At 40.6% G+C, this 21,511-nt stretch overlaps 1 protein-coding gene across 1 annotated transcript; it reads right to left on the bottom strand.

The window, feature by feature from the left end:
• Positions 1–1,706: 1,706 nt before the first annotated feature.
• B4GALT4 (beta-1,4-galactosyltransferase 4) lies at positions 1,707–21,099 on the bottom strand. The gene is made up of 6 exons (XM_049785926.1): positions 20,730–21,099; positions 17,076–17,308; positions 13,349–13,536; positions 7,030–7,152; positions 4,270–4,374; positions 1,707–2,586 (listed from the first exon to the last, which is right to left on the bottom strand). The coding sequence occupies exons 1-6, from the start codon at positions 20,974–20,976 to the stop codon at positions 2,454–2,456; spliced, it is 1,029 nt and encodes a 342-aa protein (XP_049641883.1). The 5' UTR covers positions 20,977–21,099; the 3' UTR covers positions 1,707–2,453.
• Positions 21,100–21,511: the final 412 nt, after the last annotated feature.

Here is a 21,511-nt window from a genome sequence, read left to right as displayed (position 1 = left end):
CCCTGCACCTGTATCTCCTTCAGAGCACTGCCAAGAGGAATTCCCGAGAGCAAAGGGCAGTGCTGGGTATGGTGCCTCAAAAAAAAAAAAAAAAAAGAATATACAAAGCATGCATAAATGTACTTTTGTGGGGCATGTAGCTTTGTGGCTTTTAACAGGACCACAAGTACAGAACTTGGAGAAAGTGGAGATTTTAAGTCTGACTAAAATCTTTTATCTCTTCCAAAAGGCTATTTTCAGAGCAATGTGGGGCTTTTGGGAAACCAGCAGAATAGAAGCATGAGGAGCAACAGACAGTAAAAACAGGAAGGGATTCTTGGTAAAAGTTCAAAAAATACCTGGAGCCAGAGCTATTGCTCAGAGGGCTAAACACTTGCTTTGAAGGCAGATGGTCTGATCTGATCTCTTAGGACATGGTCTTACAGACACAACTGAGTGATACTCAAGAATAAAGCAGGAATAATCTCAGCACTGCTGGCTGTGGTACAAAGACTAAAACAAAACAAACAGAAGTTTCAAGAGACCAAATGAGACTGGAACATATGCCTCAGGGTTCACAAAATTCCAAACTAGTCTGATAGGAGCTATCATAAGAGCTATGATAAAAACTCGGGTTCATGAACACTACCTCAAAAAATGGAAGCAACACAGATAAGGACATAAGGTATGGAGCAATGGCCTTGGGAGTCAAAAAATGTGAGTCTGTGTTTTGCATTGACCATCTACTTAGCTCAGTCCCTGAGCTGATCTAAATCTCCACTCCATCTAACCCTTTATCTCCAGTCAACTGGATCAATAATTATATGTAAAGATATTACAAACCATAAAGTGCTATGAAAATGAGTGACCATGTGAGATAAGAAATCAATTTAAGAAGTTATAATAGTACATGTTTCTAGTTAAGCATTTGCAGTGTCCAAACAGACGGAACCCTAGAATCTCTGCAATTATAGTATAATGGGTATGAAATGACTTCCAGCACAGGGCAGTAGTATTATGGGTAAATGAGAGTCACCTCTACTGCAAGAGATTTTCTAGTGAATCACTGAAATGACTATGTTTGGGGGGGCTGAAAGAATTTGCTGAAGAATAGCATCAGGCATGGCAGCCTGGTTTCCAGTGTAAATACATACAAATACCTTGTTAACAGTTAAAAGTGTGAAAGGCATATGGCCACATGGCTAAAGCTGTATTTCATATTCACTGAATGACAAACCGAGTTCTCAATTACAGATCTTTTCATCTCTCCCATATATCAACCCTTTAGCATCCGAACCATAACCAGAGACACAGATTCTAAACTGGTCACCTTTGACACTGGCACTATTGGCAGTTATAGCAACTGAATTATATATGATTATAACTAATAAAAGTAGAAATACTAGAAATAGAGTCTGTAAGAAAAAAAAGGAAAGGGTAAGTATAAAAGTATCATTATTTTCTTAAAAATACAATGTTTAACTGTCCCTGTATAAAAAGTGAATCAGACAAACCTAAGGGAGACATTAGGTCTATTAAATGACTTTTCATTTCAAATATATGGTTGGTATATTTCACATTCAGGGAGTGACTGCTGTCTTTGAGACCCTATGCTTCCTGGCCCTCCAGGAAGGAGGGCTAGGTTATGCTATTTGGGAGAATGAACGAAAAGACTGTATTTGTAGACATCAAACAACAGGGAAAAAAATTAAGCACCAAGACTTTGTTCATCTTTTTTACTAGAGGTAATTTTGCTGTATTATTAATGTCATTTGTAAACTGATAATTCATATACTACATATACAAAATCATTTTACAAAAATGCTTAAAAAATGAATTGAGGACATTTCCTCTGCCAGGATAGTACAGAAAGGAGTTATCTGGTGGGACATGCCCCTCAGAAAGGCAGCGGTGGGGCCCATCCCTCAGACACTGACCTCCGGCTCTTCATTCTCAAGTTCACAGCTTCTTCATTTGTCCCTCTCCTTCCTCTTCTGTGGTCTTCTCACCTGAGATCTATTTCTTTACAGGCAATGGTGCACAGGCCAATGAGTAATAGAACTACAGCTCCGTACCTTTCTTTCTCAGTGGAATACATTCTAGGTTGTCTATAACATTCAGCAATTTAATTGCCCTTGACCTTAGCCCAAGATTAAATTTCCCATTTAATTTTCTTCCATCCAAGTACTCAAGTAGCCCTCATTATATTCTCTGAGTAGCCCTTTTAACCTTAGTCTTTCAAGTATCTCTATTACAATCTCTATTAACCCCCATGATCAAAACAATAAAAAAAAAATTGCCTTGTCACATTCCATGTCAACAGTAGCTCTGTTAAAAAAAAAGGTGAGGGAAACAACTCAGTTCAATAACTGAGTGCAACAAGTTCATAGTGTGGTCTCCTAAGAAAAGTCGCTGGACCAAAAGTATTGCAATCAAACATTCAGTTCTTCCAAGTTTCAGTAGAATGTTCAGGGTCATGGGTCAGACCAGAAATCCACTGTGATATTGATATATAAAGGGTTGTAAATCACTGAGAGTAATTTATAGGAACAACTACTCAGTCCATCTTTCCTCCAGACTCGCGACACCTGATGTAAGAGCTTCATCCTACAGACAGAAAAGAAGGAATGCGAATGATAAATGAGACAAAAATTTCATGTGTATTTCCAGTGCTTACAATTCCTTTGCAACAAAACTTGGGTAAAATAAAAAAATAAACACTGGAAAGATTGAGTTTCCTGGTGTGAAGAGAACTGATCGTCCTTATCATTTCAATATAGACTAGACCAAATAAGGCCAAGTTATTCAGAATGCCTTATCATCCAATCTACTGAAGGACATAAAAGTAACACAGAGAGCATGCGATTTGTGTCAGCCACTGTTCACTGATCTTTGGATGAGCTTCAGGAGAACTATGAATCCTCCCATCTGTTTGTAGGCAAGAGTGGAAAGGTGCAAAATTTTCCTACATCTCTCCAAGTTAGAATGTGCATGAAGATGAGAGAAAGGGATCTAGTTTTATGAGACTGTCTGTGGAGGGGTCATAGAAATAGTAAGCTAGAGACTTAAAATAGGAGAAATTCACCTCACTCCTTAAAATAGGAGTAAAGACAATAATGAAAAGACATCCAACACAGAGACCTCCCTTCCCAATGGAGATATTGGAAAGCAAGGATGTTATCAGAGTGGTTGCTGCCAGGCACGGGCCATGCAGAGGTAGGTAGGTAATGGTGACTGAGTGATATCCAGAGCTCCATAGTGAAAAGAAACACATTTTGGTTATGGTAATAGTGCATATTAATTAATCAAAAATACAATATATAGGGGCCAGCGAGGTGGCACTAGAGGTAAGTTGTCTGCCTTGCCAGCGCTAGCCTAGGACAGACTGCGGTTTGATCCCCCGGCCTCCCATATGGTCCCCCAAGCCAGGAGCAACTTCTGAGCACATAGCCAGGAGTAACCCCTGAGCGTCACCAGGTGTGGCCCAAAAACCAAAAAAAAAAAAAAAATACAATATATAACTTAAAAGTGTCAGAAAAACTTTATTTCTATAAAATTGGAAAATATAACAAACCAATCTATCAATAAAATATGTGGAAAACAGGAACTGGCATGGATAAAGATAGAAAAGGATGCTCATTCACTGTTGGTGGGAATGCTGGCAGGTCCTGCCTTTCTGGAAAACAATATAGAAACTCCTAAAAAAAAATCTACTTCTTGGAATATACTCCAAGGGCCCATAAACAAAATGGAGAAAAGACATTTGCAATCCTATGTTCCTTGTAGCCCTATCCATAACAACCAAACTCTAGAAACAACCCAAGTACCCAAGAATAGATGACTGGATAATGCATATACACCATGGATTATTCCTTGACCATAAGAAAAAATAAAGTAATGCAATTTGTTGCTACATGGAGGGAATCTTGAGAGTATCATCTGGTGTGAAGCTATTCAGAGAGATGGACACAGTATCTCATATACAGGAAATAAAGAGACATAATGATTTAATAATAAAAACAGAGAACATGAGAACTGGTCTTTAATTGGAAAATGCCACTTGAGGGGTCTGAGAGATAGGACAAGAAGATGCAAAGAGGAGGATGAGGTGTTGCTGAAAGGTAGTAGTGTTCTGTATGAAACCCCTTCAGCAACACTTCTGTAACTGTAACCAAAAAAATCACTGGATAAAGTCAAAATAATTAAAATAAGACAAACTGAATTCAGCGTAATTCTCATCTAGAGAAGAGAAAAGGTGGACACTGATTGGACAAATGAGTCCAGACTCACCGTCCTCTGTTCACCTCGTTGCCTCGGTCTCTAGTGTGGAAGATCATTGTGTATTTACCTACGTAAGGCAATGGACGGATTATTTTCATTCTCTGAAGCTCAACCCTAGGAAAAGGACAGATTTTTTTCTTTTAAAAAAATCTTGTTCCAATTATCTACCACTGAACATTGAAAAAGAATCAGTTGCAAACCTTTACATGCATGTTTATACAGTCATTCAAGTTACTACTAACTAGGATATTAAAAAATATTATTAAGATAACTTTACTTCAAGAAAAATTATGTATAAAAATAGAAAATCAATGACTCACATTTAACATTCACTTCTAGAGTACAAAGGAGATGGTCAAGCTCTAGTTTGTCATTTTTCACAAAACAACATAAGTAAATACTCCTTAATTCAGGATAGAGAGCCAAAGAGCTAGCGAGCTCTAAGGGCTGGAGCACAGGCCTTGCCTGTGTGTGCAATGCCCTGAGCTCAGTCTCCACTATCGCCCACCTGCCTAGACCCAGCACCAGTGAGTATGGCCCTAGAGGCCCACAAAACTTCTGGGCAGAGGAGCACATTTCTTGGCCTGAACACTATCAAGCCCACAAAGCCAGATAAGTATTTCCTGCAAGGCCCTCGGACCTTCTGATCATTGCTGGGGAGTTACATCACCACCAAAGCAGCATAAGGAATAGGAAAGTCAAGTAAGTGTTCTAGATCTCAATTTAGTGTCATTCTCCTACCAAAAAAAAACATACTGTTCATTTAAGGCCACCCACAAACGTAGGTTTAAATGTAGACTTTGTTACCGCATGTCACCACACAATCGTCACAGGCTTTAAACAAGATTTTTTTTTTTGGCGAAAGAGAAGTGCCACATTATGAGAATTTTATTTCAACTAAGACTAGTATTATTTTAAAAATCGAATGCAATTATTATACCATGACATGTGGTATTTACAATCCTGAAAAGTATGGTGTACTATTTCAGGCCTGTTTGGCAATGGTGCTATAAAGCTTATCTAACAAAATGTAGTGAGACGACATGGAATATGTTTTGATATCTTAACAGGAGAAGATCTGCAAAGAAAGGTGGAACCTGCTTACAGGTGAGTAAACAGTAATTAAATCTCAGTCAACATTATATTCACATCACTTGGTTGATCCACAGCATTAGTAAAAAACCAGTTGGAGACTAGCATGATCTTATCAAGTAAAATCAAACCTTTTACCTTAAAGATAAGGAGGAATGGGAAAGGCAGGTAAGATACAAAATGCTTTTTTTTTTTCCAGTTTTTTTTTCTTTTTTTTATTTTTTAGGAAGGAAGGATTGAAAGAAGAGAGGGAGGAAGGGTGGGAGGGGAAAGGAAGGGAGAAAAAGAGAGAAGAAACAGAAGAGGAAGGAAGGGAGGGAGGGAGGGAGGAAGGAAGGGAAGAAGGGAGGAAGGGAAGAAGGGAGGAAGGAAGGGAGGAAAGGAGGAAAGAAGGAAGGAAGGAAGGGAAGGAGGGAGGGAGGGAAGGAGGGAGGGAGGGAGGGTGGGTGGGAGGGAGGGAGGGAGGGAGAGGGAAGGAGGAAGGAAGCAAGATACAAAATTCTATGAACCTAAATCTGCATCAGAGACACAAGAATGATCTAGGGAAGCTATTGACTGCCTCTACTCCTTGATGCTCTTGCTCTGAAATCTTATACAGACCCTCTCTCTGTTCCCAAGCCCTGGCCACCCAGGTTGCCAAAGATCTGGGTTATAATGCGTCACTGGCCAACCTTATGGCTACTCTTCAGACCCTTTGGTCAGGGAAGATTATTCCTGCCTGAAACATCCCAGATACCCTCCATCTAAATAGGGAGATCTGCATAGTATCCTAGCTACTTGACACTGTGCAATAAAAAATTCTTGGCAGCCATGCATGAATGATTTCAGAAACCCAGCTGAAAATTTCTTTTCCAAGAGGCAACAGCAGGAAGAAAGGGAGGATAAGAAAGATTGTCTCTTTGGAACATAAAAAGTCTTGTTATTATAAGCCTAAGGATTCTAACATTATATTCTTGAATAACAACTTTTCTGGGAACCAAAATATCCAGAACTCTTTAACCAGAAACTCTGGGTTCAGGGAAGGAAGCTGAGAAAATCTAAAGATTTTAACATTAGATCCTTAAATAATCACTTCTTTCAGGAAATCAAGATGTCCGGAAATGTCTAGCCAGAAACTCTGGGTTTAGGGAAGACAGTCATCTTCCCTTTGAGCCCACATAATTAAAAGTAGTCCCAGAAAAGTGGTCAGGCCAGCAGCTGCAGCCTTTAAGTGGGCAGCTGATCTAGGGCAGGATTTCCAGCCTGCTTCAGCATGTGCCACTTTCCACTCATCATTGGCACCCCATGTTCTGGACACAGAAAATCATGTAAACACCCAAAATAATGTAAACATCTAAAATCCAAGCGAAAGCATAAGGCACCTGATAGGGACACTGTCCTCAAGTTGCCATTTGGGACTTGTTATTCACTGGCGGTCTCCATGCTACTAAGGTATATCCCATTGACCAGCTCACAGGAGCTACTTTCTATATATTGAAGGCCTAAATTTTCACGAATCAGCGAGAGACACCCCCCATTATTTCTACACTGCCATGGCCCAGAAAAGTTTGTCCCCCTACTCTCCTTCCACTCATGCCAGCTGCCTGGCCCAATTCTGAGGCCTCATGTGCAGTCACAGGGCTCCTAGAGCTACTCTTGGCAGAGCCCTTTGTAGGGAACCCGTCTCTTTTTGTTCACCTGAGTCTGAGGTCATCGTCTTCGCCTCCCCATCCCCAGTAGTTGTTAGAGAATCCATTCACCTTGAAAAACTGTTCTCTGCTTAAAGCAGTAACACCCCCAAAATATCCTCTGTAACGTAACCTGGAACAAAAGAGAAAAGTTAGGAACATTAGCACAAAGATTGTCATCCACATCCACACTGCAGAAGTCACTGAGTTTGAAACTAGCATGCTAAGGATACTGGGGCCTGCACCGTTCCCCCTTGTGCTTCTCCTTGGCCACCTCAACCCAGCTTGCAGGCCTTATCCCTGCCTAGACTTGAGGTTATGTCTGTTCAGTAAGTAAGGTGTCACCCACTGGATACTGTTGTGTGTGTGTGTGTGTGTGTGTGTGTGTGTGTGTGCACCAAGCTCTCTTGAGGCAATTGAGATGAGCAAGTTTCCTTCAAATCAGAACAACAAACCACACTTTATCCACCACTCAATGACCAGCTATGGCTGCTAAAGTCACTTAGTTAAAGATTCTGAAGCTACTTCCAATTGAGCAGGAACAGATATCAGAATGATGATATCATCTTTATTTCTAGTTATACTTTAGTTTATATTTTTCAATAATGTTAATGCTGTGCTCTTTGGGAGGGACTAGTCTATATCTGGCAATGCTCAGAGATTATTCCTGGCAAATCTTAGGGGACGATATGAGGTGCAGAAGATCAATCCTGGGCCAGTTACATGCCAGGCAAGCACCTTATCCACAGTATAATCTCCAAAGCACCAACTTTTATTGTCTTAATAAACAATTATCTCACTTTATCACCACCAAAATGTTCAATACTCTCCCCTAATGTTCTTTTATTCATTTTAAAGTTTCTTTTGAGGGGATGGAGAAATAGTACAGTCACGCTCAATCCTGGTACTGTGCTCAGGGTTTATTCCTGGAGGAACTCAGTAGATGATGTGCAATATTGGGGATTTAACCAGGCCCAGATGAATGCAAAGCAAGCACCTTAATCTCTGTGATATCTTTCCAGATCTTTTTTGAAGGGAAGGGTACTTTAAAAATAATTTTTAGGAGCTGGAGCGATACCAAAATGGTTAGGACATTCGTCTTGCATACAGCCAACCAGGGTTCCAACTCCAGCATCCCATATGGTCCTCTGAGCTTGCCAGAAGTGATTTCTGAGTGCAAAGACAGGAATAACACCTGAGCACCACCAGGTGTGGCCCAGAAATCAAAAAAAAATTTTAATTACAGTTTAGGAACTGGAATTTATCATGTTAGGCAAAATAAGTCAAATGGAGAACAAATACCAGATGATCTCATTCTTCTCTGGAATATAGAGATAATACAACAGAATAGACAGTATCAAACTATGACAAATCTTTAACCTTGGATTAAAATTTTTAATTTTGGTTTTTGGGGTCACATTCAGTTGTGCTCAGAACTTATTTCAGGCTCTCTGCTAAGGGATTTCCTGGTCTAAAATAATTACTAGTTCTACTCATATTTCAGGAAACTGTATGACTTCATCTTTTCTTATATAGTATAGTATTCCATTGTTCATATATAACACATAACTTTTTACCCATTTACCTGTCATTAGCCATAAGGGTTGTTTTAACATCCTGACTACTGTACTATGTAGAAGATGCCAATGCTGTCAGATCTCGAGCACGTTCTCGAGCGACTTTGCCCAGGTCAGCTTAGGATGGGGTGGAAAATGGCAGGTGGGAATGAACTGAATCAAACATCTTGAAGCAGCTGCAGTGAGATGACTCTTTATTACCAAGGGAGGAGTATTTAAACAGATATACAGCCAACAGGATTTACCTGCGTGCAGGATAGTTAAACAAAGGAAAAGGAAGTTTCTTTCTGGTCAGGTATGCACGTAGCATATCAGATCTGTGGACATATGTGATTAAGGGGAATGTGACCTAGGTGATTGGGGAAAGCACAGGAGATAGACAGTGAGCTCCACTGTAACATGCAAGGTGTTTGCTCTAACAGGTGCTCATCTCCATCTCTCCCAGCAAGGGAGATTCATTTGGCAGGCATGAGAGTCCACCCTGGTAGAGTGGCAATGTTAATGGGGTCCAAACCTGTCTCTTAAGGACCCTGGCTACAGTACTAAACACTGCAATAAACAGTGTGTGCATAAATTTCTTATTTGTGTTTTGAAGATAGATATCAAAATGTGAAATAACTGGTCATATGGTAGCTCTATTTTTAGCTTTTTGAGACATCTCACACTGTTTCCCATAAAGTCTAAGCAGATAATATTCCCAACTGTGAATGAAAATTCTTTTTCACTACATCCCTGCTAACTCTAGTTGTCTCCGATTTTTTTGATATGTGCCATCTTCATTGTTGTGAGATGGTATCTCATTTCCTTGACAATAAGTGATAATAAACATTTTTCTACACACATACTGGCCATCCTTCCTTCTTAGAAGTGTTGGCTCATCTCCTCTTCCCATTTCTTTTTTTTTTTGACTGATATTTTTTTTTATTTAAACACCGTAATTACAAACATGATTATAGTTGTATGATTACAGTCATGTAAAGAGCACCCCCCTTCACCGGTGCAACATTCCCACCACCAATTTCCCAGATCTCCCTCCTCCCCACCCCCCTACACCTGTACTCGAGACAGGCTTTCTACAGGCTCTTCCCATTTCTTGACAGACTGTTCTTTATCTGATGCATTATGTGCAAATTTTCTCCCCAAATATACCGCTTTTTAACTCTCCTCTTTTTTAGGTGTGAGACAAGAGACAGTGCACATAGATACTATTTGCAAATTTCCACTTATATGCAAGAAAACTTACACCTGAAATTTACTTTCATTGAAAAGCCCACTTTAACAATGCTGAGGTTTTTGGAATGGGTATCTGGGTAAGATGGCAGTGCCTTTTATATAAACTAATGATACAGAGCAAGAAGCACTTTAAGAGAAAAGCAGTCAAGTCTGTTTTGTATTGTTGCAGACTCAGATACCCTTAAACTTCTACCAATAGGTAATGTTTTGGGTGAGAAGAGTACAGAATGTGGGGATGGATGTGGAGATCCTGACAGCCTGTCAATATGTACCAGTCCAAGAGCAGTTTTTAGTTATGCAAAATTAGTGAGGAATATAGTACACTTGAGAACTAAGAAATCCCCTGACCTATTACCATTCAGAAATGCAAATGAAGGCAGGATAATGGTAAGTGGTCCTAAATAAATAAATTAGAATATGTGGAGGGTTTCCAACTTTAATTTATTTCAATGTAAAATATTACAGGGACAACTAAATATTTCTCCTTTTCCAAATATTTACCACTTAACAGAGAAAATACTCAAAGCTAACTTTTAGTTCAGCAGTTTCCCTATTCTGAGACTGGGCGGCAGAGCAGAAGACCTTTTTGAATTTCCTTTATGAAAAAAAATTTCCTTATATATATACCCATCTAAAATCCTATAAGTTACATTTATTACTACAAAAGAAAATAAATTTATCAGAAGGCAGTTATTAGTAATCAAGATTACAGTAATTTGTTGCCATAGATATGGATTCTGACTGGGAAAGCAGCCTAACTGCCTGAATATGAGCAGCTTCATCAGAATAATGAGAATTACTTGCCAGGTACAGTCTGCCAAGAACCAGTGAAAAATAGCACTGATGACTTGATAGTGGTTTATGACGTAAGCACACACAATTGTGTGTAAGGATTCTGCCCTCTAATGTTTATATTTGCAACCTAACTTCTTCAACTGTGCCAGATAACATAGTTAGGGGATCAGATAACCTAATGTGGGAGAGGTGCGTCAAAAACTGTTCAAAATTTTGTTTTGAAATAATTTTCTCTATTATTTATTATCAGCAAATGTTTGACATGCATACCTAGTTTATATTTTTATATGCCTTGATTCAGGGAAAAACTTTTTAAATGTCTAGAAGACACTACAACACTTATCTTGCAAGCAACGAACCTGTGTTTACTCCCCAATACTCTATATGGCTCCCTGAGACTCCCTAGAAGTGAGTCCCAAACTCAGGGTCAGGAGTTTGCCTTGAGAACCACCCAGGTGTGCCCCCTCCCCCCTAAAAAATGATTTCTTAAGTAAAAAGGGTACAGTTGAAAAACATTAATATAGCCTTGGTCTCTGAGACAATGGTGAAATGTTGTGGACCCTCTGGTGTGAAAACAATGAAATATTTATGCATGAAACCCTATTATGAAAAGTATTATAAATCATAGTACTCTATGGAAAAACAGTATGAACTCTTCTCAAAACTTTAAAAACAGAACTATTGTGTGTTCTAACAGTTACACTACTTAGCATCTATCAAAGAAGACTCATTAAAAAATAAATGTGGGCCCGGAGAGATAGCACAGTGGCGTTTGCCTTGCAAGCAGCCGATCCAGGACCAAAGATGGTTGGTTCGAATCCTGGTGTCCCATATGGTCCCTCGTGCCTGCCAGGAGCTATTTCTGAGCAGACATCCAGGAGTAACCCCTGAGCAACGCTGGGTGGGGCCCAAAACCAAAAAATAAAAATAAATAAATAAATAAATAAATAAATAAATGCAAATCTGTAGACATCTGTATTTGACTCCCTGTTTTTTCTTTCTCCTTCACACCCTTTGGGGGGGTTGGGGTCACACCTGGCAGCGCTCAGGGGTTACTCCTGGCTCTAGGCTCAGAAATCGCTCCTGGCAGGCTCAGGAGATCATATGGGATGCTGAGATTCGAACCACCATCCTTCTGCATGCAAGGCAAATGCCTTACCTCCATGCTATCTCTCCGGCCCCTCTCACACCCTTTTTAAGTACAGAAACTCACCCAGACTTGATTAGGGACTCACCTAGGTTTAATTAACATAAATCCCCTTGACTAATACTCTCAATCCAGCCCCTCAAGTGAATACCTTTGTTCTGTTAACTCTGGCTAATAAAAGTGGCAGGAAAAGCAGCTCAGCCTAATCTGGCTGACTCATTAAGATCCAAGAAGCTGCTCAAGCCCCCCGCCCCGCCCCCCGGCCTTCTGCACCTTCTCCTGTGATTCCATCATTTCTTGTGCAGTGTCCCTGCTGCCGACCCCAGTCCATCCCAGGGTCAAACCAAGTATAACTACAAAGACAAATTACCGGGAAGCTGGCAGCCAGCCAGTGTGTGTTGACACACACCTATGTTAATCGCAGAGGTATTTATAACAGCCAAGATGTGAAAATAATTCAAATGTCCAACAACAAATGAGTGGATACAGAATTGATATTTACACACAATGGGTTATTATTCAGATATAAAAACTAATGAAAATTTGCATTTTTCCACAACATGGCTGGAAATAGCGGGAGTCATGTTAAGTGAAATAAGGAGAAAGACAAACGTTGGATAATCTCAATTGTATTAATGATCTATAATGAAACAAAACAAGAGAACAGACAATGTCAAATGAAAACAAACTTTTAGGTGCTAATGACAGAACTCAAATAAAAACAAACTTTTAGGTGCTGATGACAGAACTGAGTTTGCCATGTTGAAGTGGATGGGCATGGGGGAATAAGGATTGAGGTCGGACTTAAAGGCAATGGTGGAAAGACAGTGGTACTTTGGTGGAATGGTGTGGAAACTCTCTGCCTAAATGATATAATGGTCTCAATATTGGTAAACAATGATAAGCATTATAATAGTGGATGTTAATACTCATTCTAATATTAATATTAACATGAATGTTAATAATAAGATCAATAGTAATATAAGATAAAATTATAGTGCCAGGCACTTCCCACAGAGGCCAAGAGTAGAAGGAATTCATCCTAGACATTCTCAGTGTTCTAAGGAAGGAGGGAGGGATATATGGCAGGACATTAAAGGGACTGTTTAAACTATGTGCTCTTTTCTCTCTCCGCACCTTGTCTCCTTTACAGCAAAGAACTCTAGATAAATATCAGTATCACAACACAGGCTTGAAAGATGACCTGAGTCTCCTGAGCTATCTTTTGTTGCTTCCTAGAGTGGAAAGACAGCAGCATACAGACTGGTTTTCTACTTGCTGTTACCCACTAAGTAAGGGTTGCAGACTAGCATGGTTTAATGACCTTCCCTCTCCTGCTCTTTTTTTTTTTTTTTTTTTTTTTTTTTTTTTTTTTTTAGTCCTCTGCTAAGGCTGTGGGAGGAACTAGGGACATTTGGCAGAGAAAGTTAGAAGTGTCTCTGATCAACTGTTCTGAGTCAGGGACGTGGGTCATTTTTCCTTGCTTATGCCATTAGACATGATGGACACTCCATCCCACACAATCCTGATAACCACAGAACAGATCTCTAGACCTGTCACCAGCAGACCCGCCTTACCTGTACCCAGTGCTGTTCCTGCCAACCACCAGATGCTTAGGCTGCTTCTCACACTTGTAAAGATTCAAGTCATTCTCTGGCACCAGGTCAACATCATGGAATATGAAGCAGTCCCAATTTTCATCCTTGAGAGCTTCTATATAACCCACATTTAAGAGTTTGGCTCGATTAAACATTTTACTTCCAGCCTATAGAGATAAAAATTGCAACTTGAAAAGATCTCTACACTGACAAGGTTTCATACAGTTCATATGCAGCAGGTGGCTGAGTTCTCACCACACTACAGGACAATACAGGGACATGAAAATCTGACAGAGATGGCTTTCCTTATGTTTCATACCTACTGACTTTTCACAACTTAAAAAACGGACTTTAAAATAGGGCACTAGGGGCCGGCGTGGTGGCACTAGAGGTAAGGTATCTGCCTTGCCAGCGCTAGCCTAGGACGGACCACGGTTCTATCCTCCGGCATCCCATATGGTTCCCCAAGCCAGGAGTGACTTCTGAGTGCATAGCCAGGAGTAACCCCTGAGCGTCACCGCTCAAAAACAAAAACAAAAAAAAACAAAACAAAAAATAAATAAATAAAATAGGGTGCTAGTGAGGCTGGAGAAATAGCAAAATAATAGAGTGTTTGCCTTGCATGCAGAAGGATGGTGGGTCAAATCCCAGTGTCCCATATGGTCCCCTGAGCCTGCCAGGAGTGATTTCTGAGCATAGAGCCAGGCGTAACCCCTGAGTGCTGCCAGGTGTGACCCAAAAAACAAAAAAAAAGGTGCTAGTATTTAATGGGTACAGGGTTTAACTTTGCAAGATGAAAAGTTTAGAAACTGGTTTCACAGTAATATGAATATACTTAACTGCACATTTTAAAATTACTTTTAAAAAAAGTTCTGGGCGCCAAGGCAAAGCACAGTGGTAGGGCATTCGCCTTTCATGTGGCCAACCTGGGACAGACCTGGGTTTGATTCCCATTTGGTCCCCCAAGCCTGCCAGGAGCAATGTCTGAGCGCAGAGCCAGGAGTGGCTCCTGAGTGCCACTGGGTGTGGCAAAAAAAATTAAAATTTCTGGGTCATCAAGATAGTAAGGTGCTTGCCTTGCACACTGCTGATACAAATTCAAGTTCTTATGTCAAATATGCTTTGTTACCCAATCACCACCAGGAGTGATCCCTCAGCACATAGCCATGAGTAATGCCTGAGCATTGGCAGGTGTGGGCACAAAAACAATACAGATATATGTAATTTTGTTTGTTTGTTTTTTGGGTCACACCCGGCAGCGCTCAGGGGTTATTCCTGGGGCTCTATGCTCAGAAATCACTCCTGGCAGGCTCAGGGGACCATATGGGATGTCGGGATTCAAAACACCATCCTTCTGCATGCAAGGCAAATGCCCTACCTCCATGCTATCTCTTTGGCCCCAGATATATGTAATTTTTAAATACAAACAGATTGTAACCATAGTGTTTAAATACATTATTATAAAAATAAATTAAATAAAAATTTTATTGAAAATTAAAATAACTGACAAGAATATCTCTATTCCATATAAAACTACAAAATTTGGGGCCAGAACTACAACATCAGTGGGTAGGGCATTTGCCTTGCATGCTGCTGACCCTAGTTTGATTCCAGGCATCCCAGATGGTCTTCCAAGCCTTCTAGGAGTACTTTCTGAATGCAGAGTCAGGAGTAACCCCTGAGTGTTGTAAGGTATGACCTCCCCACAAAAACAATTAAAGAAAACTAAATTATGAAACATGGAGCCAGAGAGATAATAATAGCAAGCAGGGTACTTGCTTTGTATGTGGCTGGCCTAGGTTTGATTCTCTGGCAACCTATATGGTACCCTGGAGCACCACCACAAATGACACCTGAGTCCAGAATCAGGAGTAACCTTTTAGCACTGCCAGATGGCCAAACAAACTAACTAACTAAAAGCCCCTACAAAATATGGACTTGAGGAATAGTACAAAGGGCTACTATGTATATTGTGCATACTAGAAGCCCAAATTTAGTCTGCTGTACCAGATTATTAGAGCATCATCAGGGATAACATCCAAGTATGATAAAACAAAACTATATTCTATTGCTTGGGGGGGTGGGTACAGGCTACCAAGAAATTTTTAGGGGCCTCCAAAGCCAAAAGACGGTATCTGGTAGTGATCAAGGTCATTTGGTGCCAGGATTCAAACCTGGATGGCAGCACAAGCAAAGTAAACACTCCTGTCTGCTGAGTTATCTTCCTAACACCTGAAAACTTATACACTAATAATACCAATTATTATCATCACTGCTAACTCTGTCATATCCAAAGAGGGTCAGCTGCCAGAAAAGATCACTACATCTTGACCTATAAACACAGATTACTGCCAATGTTTCTAAGCTACATAACAGTTTTTTTGAAATCTTACAAAAGAATCTTGTTATAACACTGAATTTTGGAAGCTAATCTCAAGGTGATCTTATGGGAGCCCTGAAAGTGTTCAGGGGACCTTATGCAGTTTGGGGGATTTAATTGGAGTCAATCAGTAGTTCATCACTGGGTAAAACACACACACAATTTGACATGTAATATGACTAAAGATTTTGCAGTACTTTATTTTTTAAACCAATTTGAACCAAATTCTTTAAGAATGAATTTAAGTTTGAAAATATAGTTTCTCATAACAAAAATACAGGGAGTTCTCAAAAGTTATCACAGTACTTTCTTAAGAATAAGACAAACTGTGGGGACGGAGCAATAGCACAGCAGCAGAGCAGACCTTGCAGGTGGCAGACCCTGGACGGACTCAAGTTCAATCCCCAGCACCCTCTATGGTCCCAAGCCTGCTAGGAACGATTTCTGAGCATAGAGCCACGAGTAACCCCTGAGTGCTGCTGTGTGGCACAAAAACCAAAAAAGATAAGTAGGCTTTGTGTGTGTGTGTGTGTGTGTGTGTGTGTGTGTGTGTTTGTTTTTGTTTTGGGGTCACACCTGGCAGTGCTCAGGGGTTACTCCTGGCTCTACACTCAGAAATCGCTCCTGACAGGCTCGGGGGACCATATGGGATGCCGAACCACCATCCTTCTTCATGCAAGGCAAACGCCTTACCTCCATGCTATCTCTCTGGCCCCATAAGTAGGCATTTTTAATTCATAAATATATGATGCATTGTGAGTTGCTGCACTAAGTACTCACAATTACTAACAATATTTAAAACCTTTTACAGGGCAGGAGAGATAGTTCAGGAGTTTAAGGTGCTTGGCTGTAGCAATTGATCCCAGTTCAATTCCCCAAACTATATAAGGTTTCCTGAGCAACATCAGGGCTCAGTCCTAAGCAGTGACAGTAAATTCTAAGTGCTACCAGGCATGGCCTCAGAACACCACAAGATGATTATAACCCAAAAGTAAATTTTTTTTCAGCTTTTAACAACAGATATAAGTCTTTTAAAATGGGCAATCCCAACATCTCATTTGTAATCAATAGCAAATTTAGAGGGAAACTAAATAATTCTCAGGAAAAAAAACTGGGCAGTTGATAGCCAACAAAGGAGTTAAAAAAAAAAAAAACAGGATTCCCACAAGGATCCTTAAAGAGCCAATAAAAATTCCCATAATTAACACTCTGGGGTGAATTACTCCCTCTAGAATAAATGCTTTTACTCAAGATAAACCATCAGCCAAGTCCCTTAGAGAGTGGAGGATTTGGAGAATGGAGATGGGCTCCACCCTCATTCCTTACCTGGTGGATGACATAAATACCATAATCCAGCTGCTGCCTCTGCAAGAAGGGATGAAGGTGCTTCAGCAGGTACATCAGGTGTTTCTCTCGATTACGGTGTGGAATAAGGATGGCAACCCGCTGGGCAGCCTTACACTCTTCAGGGTGATACCGGCCTCTGTGCACATTGGGGTTTTCTGCTTGCACTTCCTCCAGAGTGAGATTGGATTCAAAACTGAGTTTGCTCTGGCCTTCTGCAAAAGAAACAGAGCCAACTAACAAGAGTTGATTTTGCAGCAAACATGGATAGGCTCACGTGACCTCATACACATAAACCACCTGGCGCCCCTGAGTACTTTATTGTGTCAACTGTTGCTGTAGCTCTGTAAAGCCTCATTTTAATTATCACCACAAATTCATGTAACACAGGTTAGTGGCTCTAAAATCAAGTACAGAACATGCATTCCCTAGTGGCTGCAGAAATCAACTCTGCCTCTAAGGTTCACATGTGAATGAGAGATGAGTTCTTTCCTGGTGACTCTGAGGAAGTGTAAGAATTGGGGCTAGTGGGCCTGGAGAGATAGCACAGCAGCATTTGCCTTGCAAGCAGCCGATCCAGGACCAAAGCTGGTTGGTTCAAATCCCGGTGTCCCATATGGTCCCCCGTGCCTGCCAGGAGCTATTTCTGAGCAGAAAGCCAGGAGTAACCCCTGAGCACCACCGGGTGTGACCCAAAAACAAAAAACAAACAAACAAACAAAAAAAGAATTGGGGCTAGTTTGAGCAACTGTTCAAATCCACTTTATCTTCTTTTCCTTCCCAAAGCTCAAAAACAAAATGTACTCTCTTAAAAATCAACAACATCTAAGGGCTAGCTAGTACAGAGGTCAAGGCATGTACAAGGGATTGACCTGTGAGCAATCTCTAGCACCCCCATATGGTCTTCCAAGAACTGCTAGGAAGTGATCCCTGAGCACATAGAAAGGAGTAAGCCCTGAGTACAGATCGATGACCCAATAAACAAAATTAGAATTAGTAAAAATCAAGAAAATGCTAAGAGACAGCATAGGGGTTAAGGTGCTTGACTTACATGTGGCTAACACTAGTTCAATCCCCTGTACCACATAACCACCCAAGCCAGAGCTGGATATATGGTATATCTCAATACCCCTTCTATCCGCAATAATGAACATTACAAGAACTCAAACTCATGACAAGACGCCTTTGCTATGGCTCCCCTAAGCCTCTAGAGATTATCCAAGTTCCCTTAAGTTCAACCAGTTATAAGAAGTATAAATAAAACACTCATTCACTAACACTATCAAGTTTGTACCACACTTCAAAAAATTACTCCTGGGGCCAGAAAGATAGTACAGTGGGTAGGGTTTTTGTCTTGCACATGGCTGATCCAGGTTCAGTCCCCAGCAACACATACATATGGTTCTCCAGGTGTACCAATAGTGATCCCTAAGCCAGGAGTAATCCCTGAGCACATCAGAAGTGGACCAAAAACAAAGTAAAGGAAAAAAAAAAGACTGTGCTCCTGTGCATGTCAGAAGGCACCATAATAAGCATTTTTCCCAGTAAAGCTATCTGCATCCAAATCAGATGAAAGCTGAGAGGCATCCCTAATAACTCACACACAAGGCTGACTGACACACCTCATTTAAAGGAAATTAATGGGAACACATACTTGAAAAAGGGGGCAGAGGTCTGGCTGAGGACCTGAGCTTTTATGAAACATCAAATAAACTGCTAGAGCTACAAAAGTGCAAGAAGCTTGCAACCCACGCTCTGAAAAATGCAGTCACAGGCCCTTCCTAAATACTAGTCAGAATGCCTCACTCCCTGTGTGCATAGATAACCTAGCCATAGCTGCTTAGACAGGCTCCAAATCTTTGAATTTACAGAAATGTCCAAAGGAACCAAAGGCAAATAAAATAGATGGCAGTCAGCTAGAGAGTAATTAATCTAGAGAAAATAGAGCTTTCTAAGTGAATGAAAGAGAGCTGCAATGTCCTAATAATTAGTAAGGCCCTAATTAATAATGGACTAATAAAAATGGGCCAAAGGGGGGCCCTAGAAAAATCTACAGCTGTCTACAGGTAGGCAGCGGAGAAATACTGAGAAAATATTGCACTGCTACCAAGAAGGCTCCCTCTGTAGCATATGGATAAAAACAGCCTTCAAGGGCCAGAGCAATAGTAAAAGCTGGTAAGGCATTTGCCTTGCACTAGGCTAACCAGAGTTTGATCCCAGGTATCCCATATGGTCTGAGCCTACAAGCATAATTCTTGAGTGCAGAGCCAGGAATAACCTATGAGCATCACTGAGTGTGGCCCAAAACAAGAAAACTTTCCAATTGTTCACATTTCTCTGTTCCCAGGCCTGGCTGATCCTCCTGCAATAGGTTTGACATCAGTGGTTCTCTGTATTCTCTTTCACTAGCATTATTTTCTAGAAATCCTGCAGTATCTGCTTCCATCCCTTCCCTCAGACTCCCCTTAGCCTGAGCTCCTCAATACTTTCTTTCTCTTAGGATGCTCAATGGTCCATCTTCATTACTACTTTCATGCCCTATTAATCTAAGTGCTTATTCTTGCAGCCCATCAAGTTTTATTTTTTTTATGTTGTGATGTATATTTTTTTATTTAAACACCTTGATTACATACATGATTGTGTTTGGGTTTCAGTCATGTAAAGAACATCCCCCCATCAAGTTTTATAAATGCATTAACTCACATGTGATGGGAGGACTGTGCACAAGGGGTTCATGGTCACATCTGCAATTTCAGTAATTTATGATTTCTCTCCACATCAGAAAAAAAAATATTTTTCAATGACTCAATGGAGATGCAACGGAACATTCTGAATGGAAGACAAATCTGTGACTAAATTTGGAAAAGGGTCTGTTGGAGTTAGGAGTAGGGGTGTTCACTCTTGAAAGTGGAAGATTTTGAGCATATTTGATGATGCTAGGAAAATACTCTCAGATTTATGCTTGGGGGTCACTCCCAGTAGTGCTGGTGGACCATTAGCACTGTGAATTGTACCAGATATGGCAACAGGCAGTGCCTTATCCCCTCTACTAGCCCTCTGGCCCTTGATTTTATAATATTAAAGTCAAAGCAGTGATTGAAAAGACCAAGAGAATTTTTTAGAAATTAGGAAGATTCGGGCCCGGAGAGATAGCACAATGGCGTTTGCCTTGCAATCAGCCAATCCAGGACCTAAGGTGGTTGGTTCGAATCCCGGTGTCCCATATGGTCCCCTGTGCTTGCCAGGAATAACCCCTGAGCACCACCGGATGTGGCCCAAAAACCAAAAAAAAAAAAGAAATTAGGAAGATTGGGGGGAGGGGGGGCAACAACTGGCTGTACTCAGGATTTATTCCTGGCTCTGCAGCCAATGATCATTCTCTTGATGTGGTTCAAGGTTCTGAGAGCTTAAATCTGGGTCAGCTGCATACAAGGGAAACATCTTAGCAACTGTCCTCTCTCTCTAGCCCCAATACATCATTTCTTAATTTATAGTTCTACACAGGTTATGATCATTTTGTAAAACCTAACAGAGCTATACTGATGGATTAAATGCTTTTCTTAAATACAAAGTACATGTTATATTTAAATAAAAAGTTGACTGAAAAATGGAAAAAGACAAAAAAGTAGCACTTACTAAGGTATGGAGATTCGGCAGGGCAGCCGCTGAGTTCTTTCTTCATAGATGTTTCATTGATCAGAGTTTCTTCTTCCTTCCCCCAAATCTTGTTGAAATTAGTTATGAAACTCTTTGCACTAGGAATCTCTTGTAGAGAACCCACAAAGTAATTACTGGTGGCCCAACCAACCACTGAGAGACATAAGGTAAACAGTAATAGTAATCGGTATTTATAGGAAAGGGAGAAAGTCATTTTGAAGCCCATGTTTTTCCTTTGGTGGGCACAATCTTTCTCCTCAGAGGACGCTGTGAGTTAAACTTATCCCATCTAACAGAAGGTTTGATGACAACTGAAGCAGCAATAACTGTGCTTGTGTCTGGCCCCAGCAAGATCTGAAAGGCAATCACAAAGACATTTTGTTTCAAATGGAAATCCAATCCTGAAATTATTTTTCTGAGCTCAAACTGAAAATCTGGCCACCGTGGATCTTGACTAACAAGTATGGGAGTTCTCCAACTAGAGTTTTCAGCAGTTTCAAGATGAGAGACTCAGAAAAAGTTAGAGGAAAAAGATTCCTACCATCTACAGACATCATGGAACTTCTCTCTGGGTTATCACCCAAGCTGTCTATCTAGTTATTTCAGAAGTAAAGTTATTTTCAGAAGTACAATGGAAGAAGGCAAAGAAGAGAGACAGTTCATGCTTCCTTGTTCTGAGCTGAACACAGCCTTAAATACAGTTCAAATGGACCTCATCCTTAGTTTCCGCACTGGAGTCACCAAGCAGTGGTAGGGGCCTC

The sequence above is a fragment of the Suncus etruscus genome, chromosome 13 (assembly GCF_024139225.1).
Source record: "Suncus etruscus isolate mSunEtr1 chromosome 13, mSunEtr1.pri.cur, whole genome shotgun sequence".
Taxonomy (NCBI): domain Eukaryota; kingdom Metazoa; phylum Chordata; class Mammalia; order Eulipotyphla; family Soricidae; genus Suncus; species Suncus etruscus.
The sequence above is the reverse complement of the archived record's forward strand: the minus strand, read 5'-3'. Positions and strand labels throughout refer to the sequence as shown.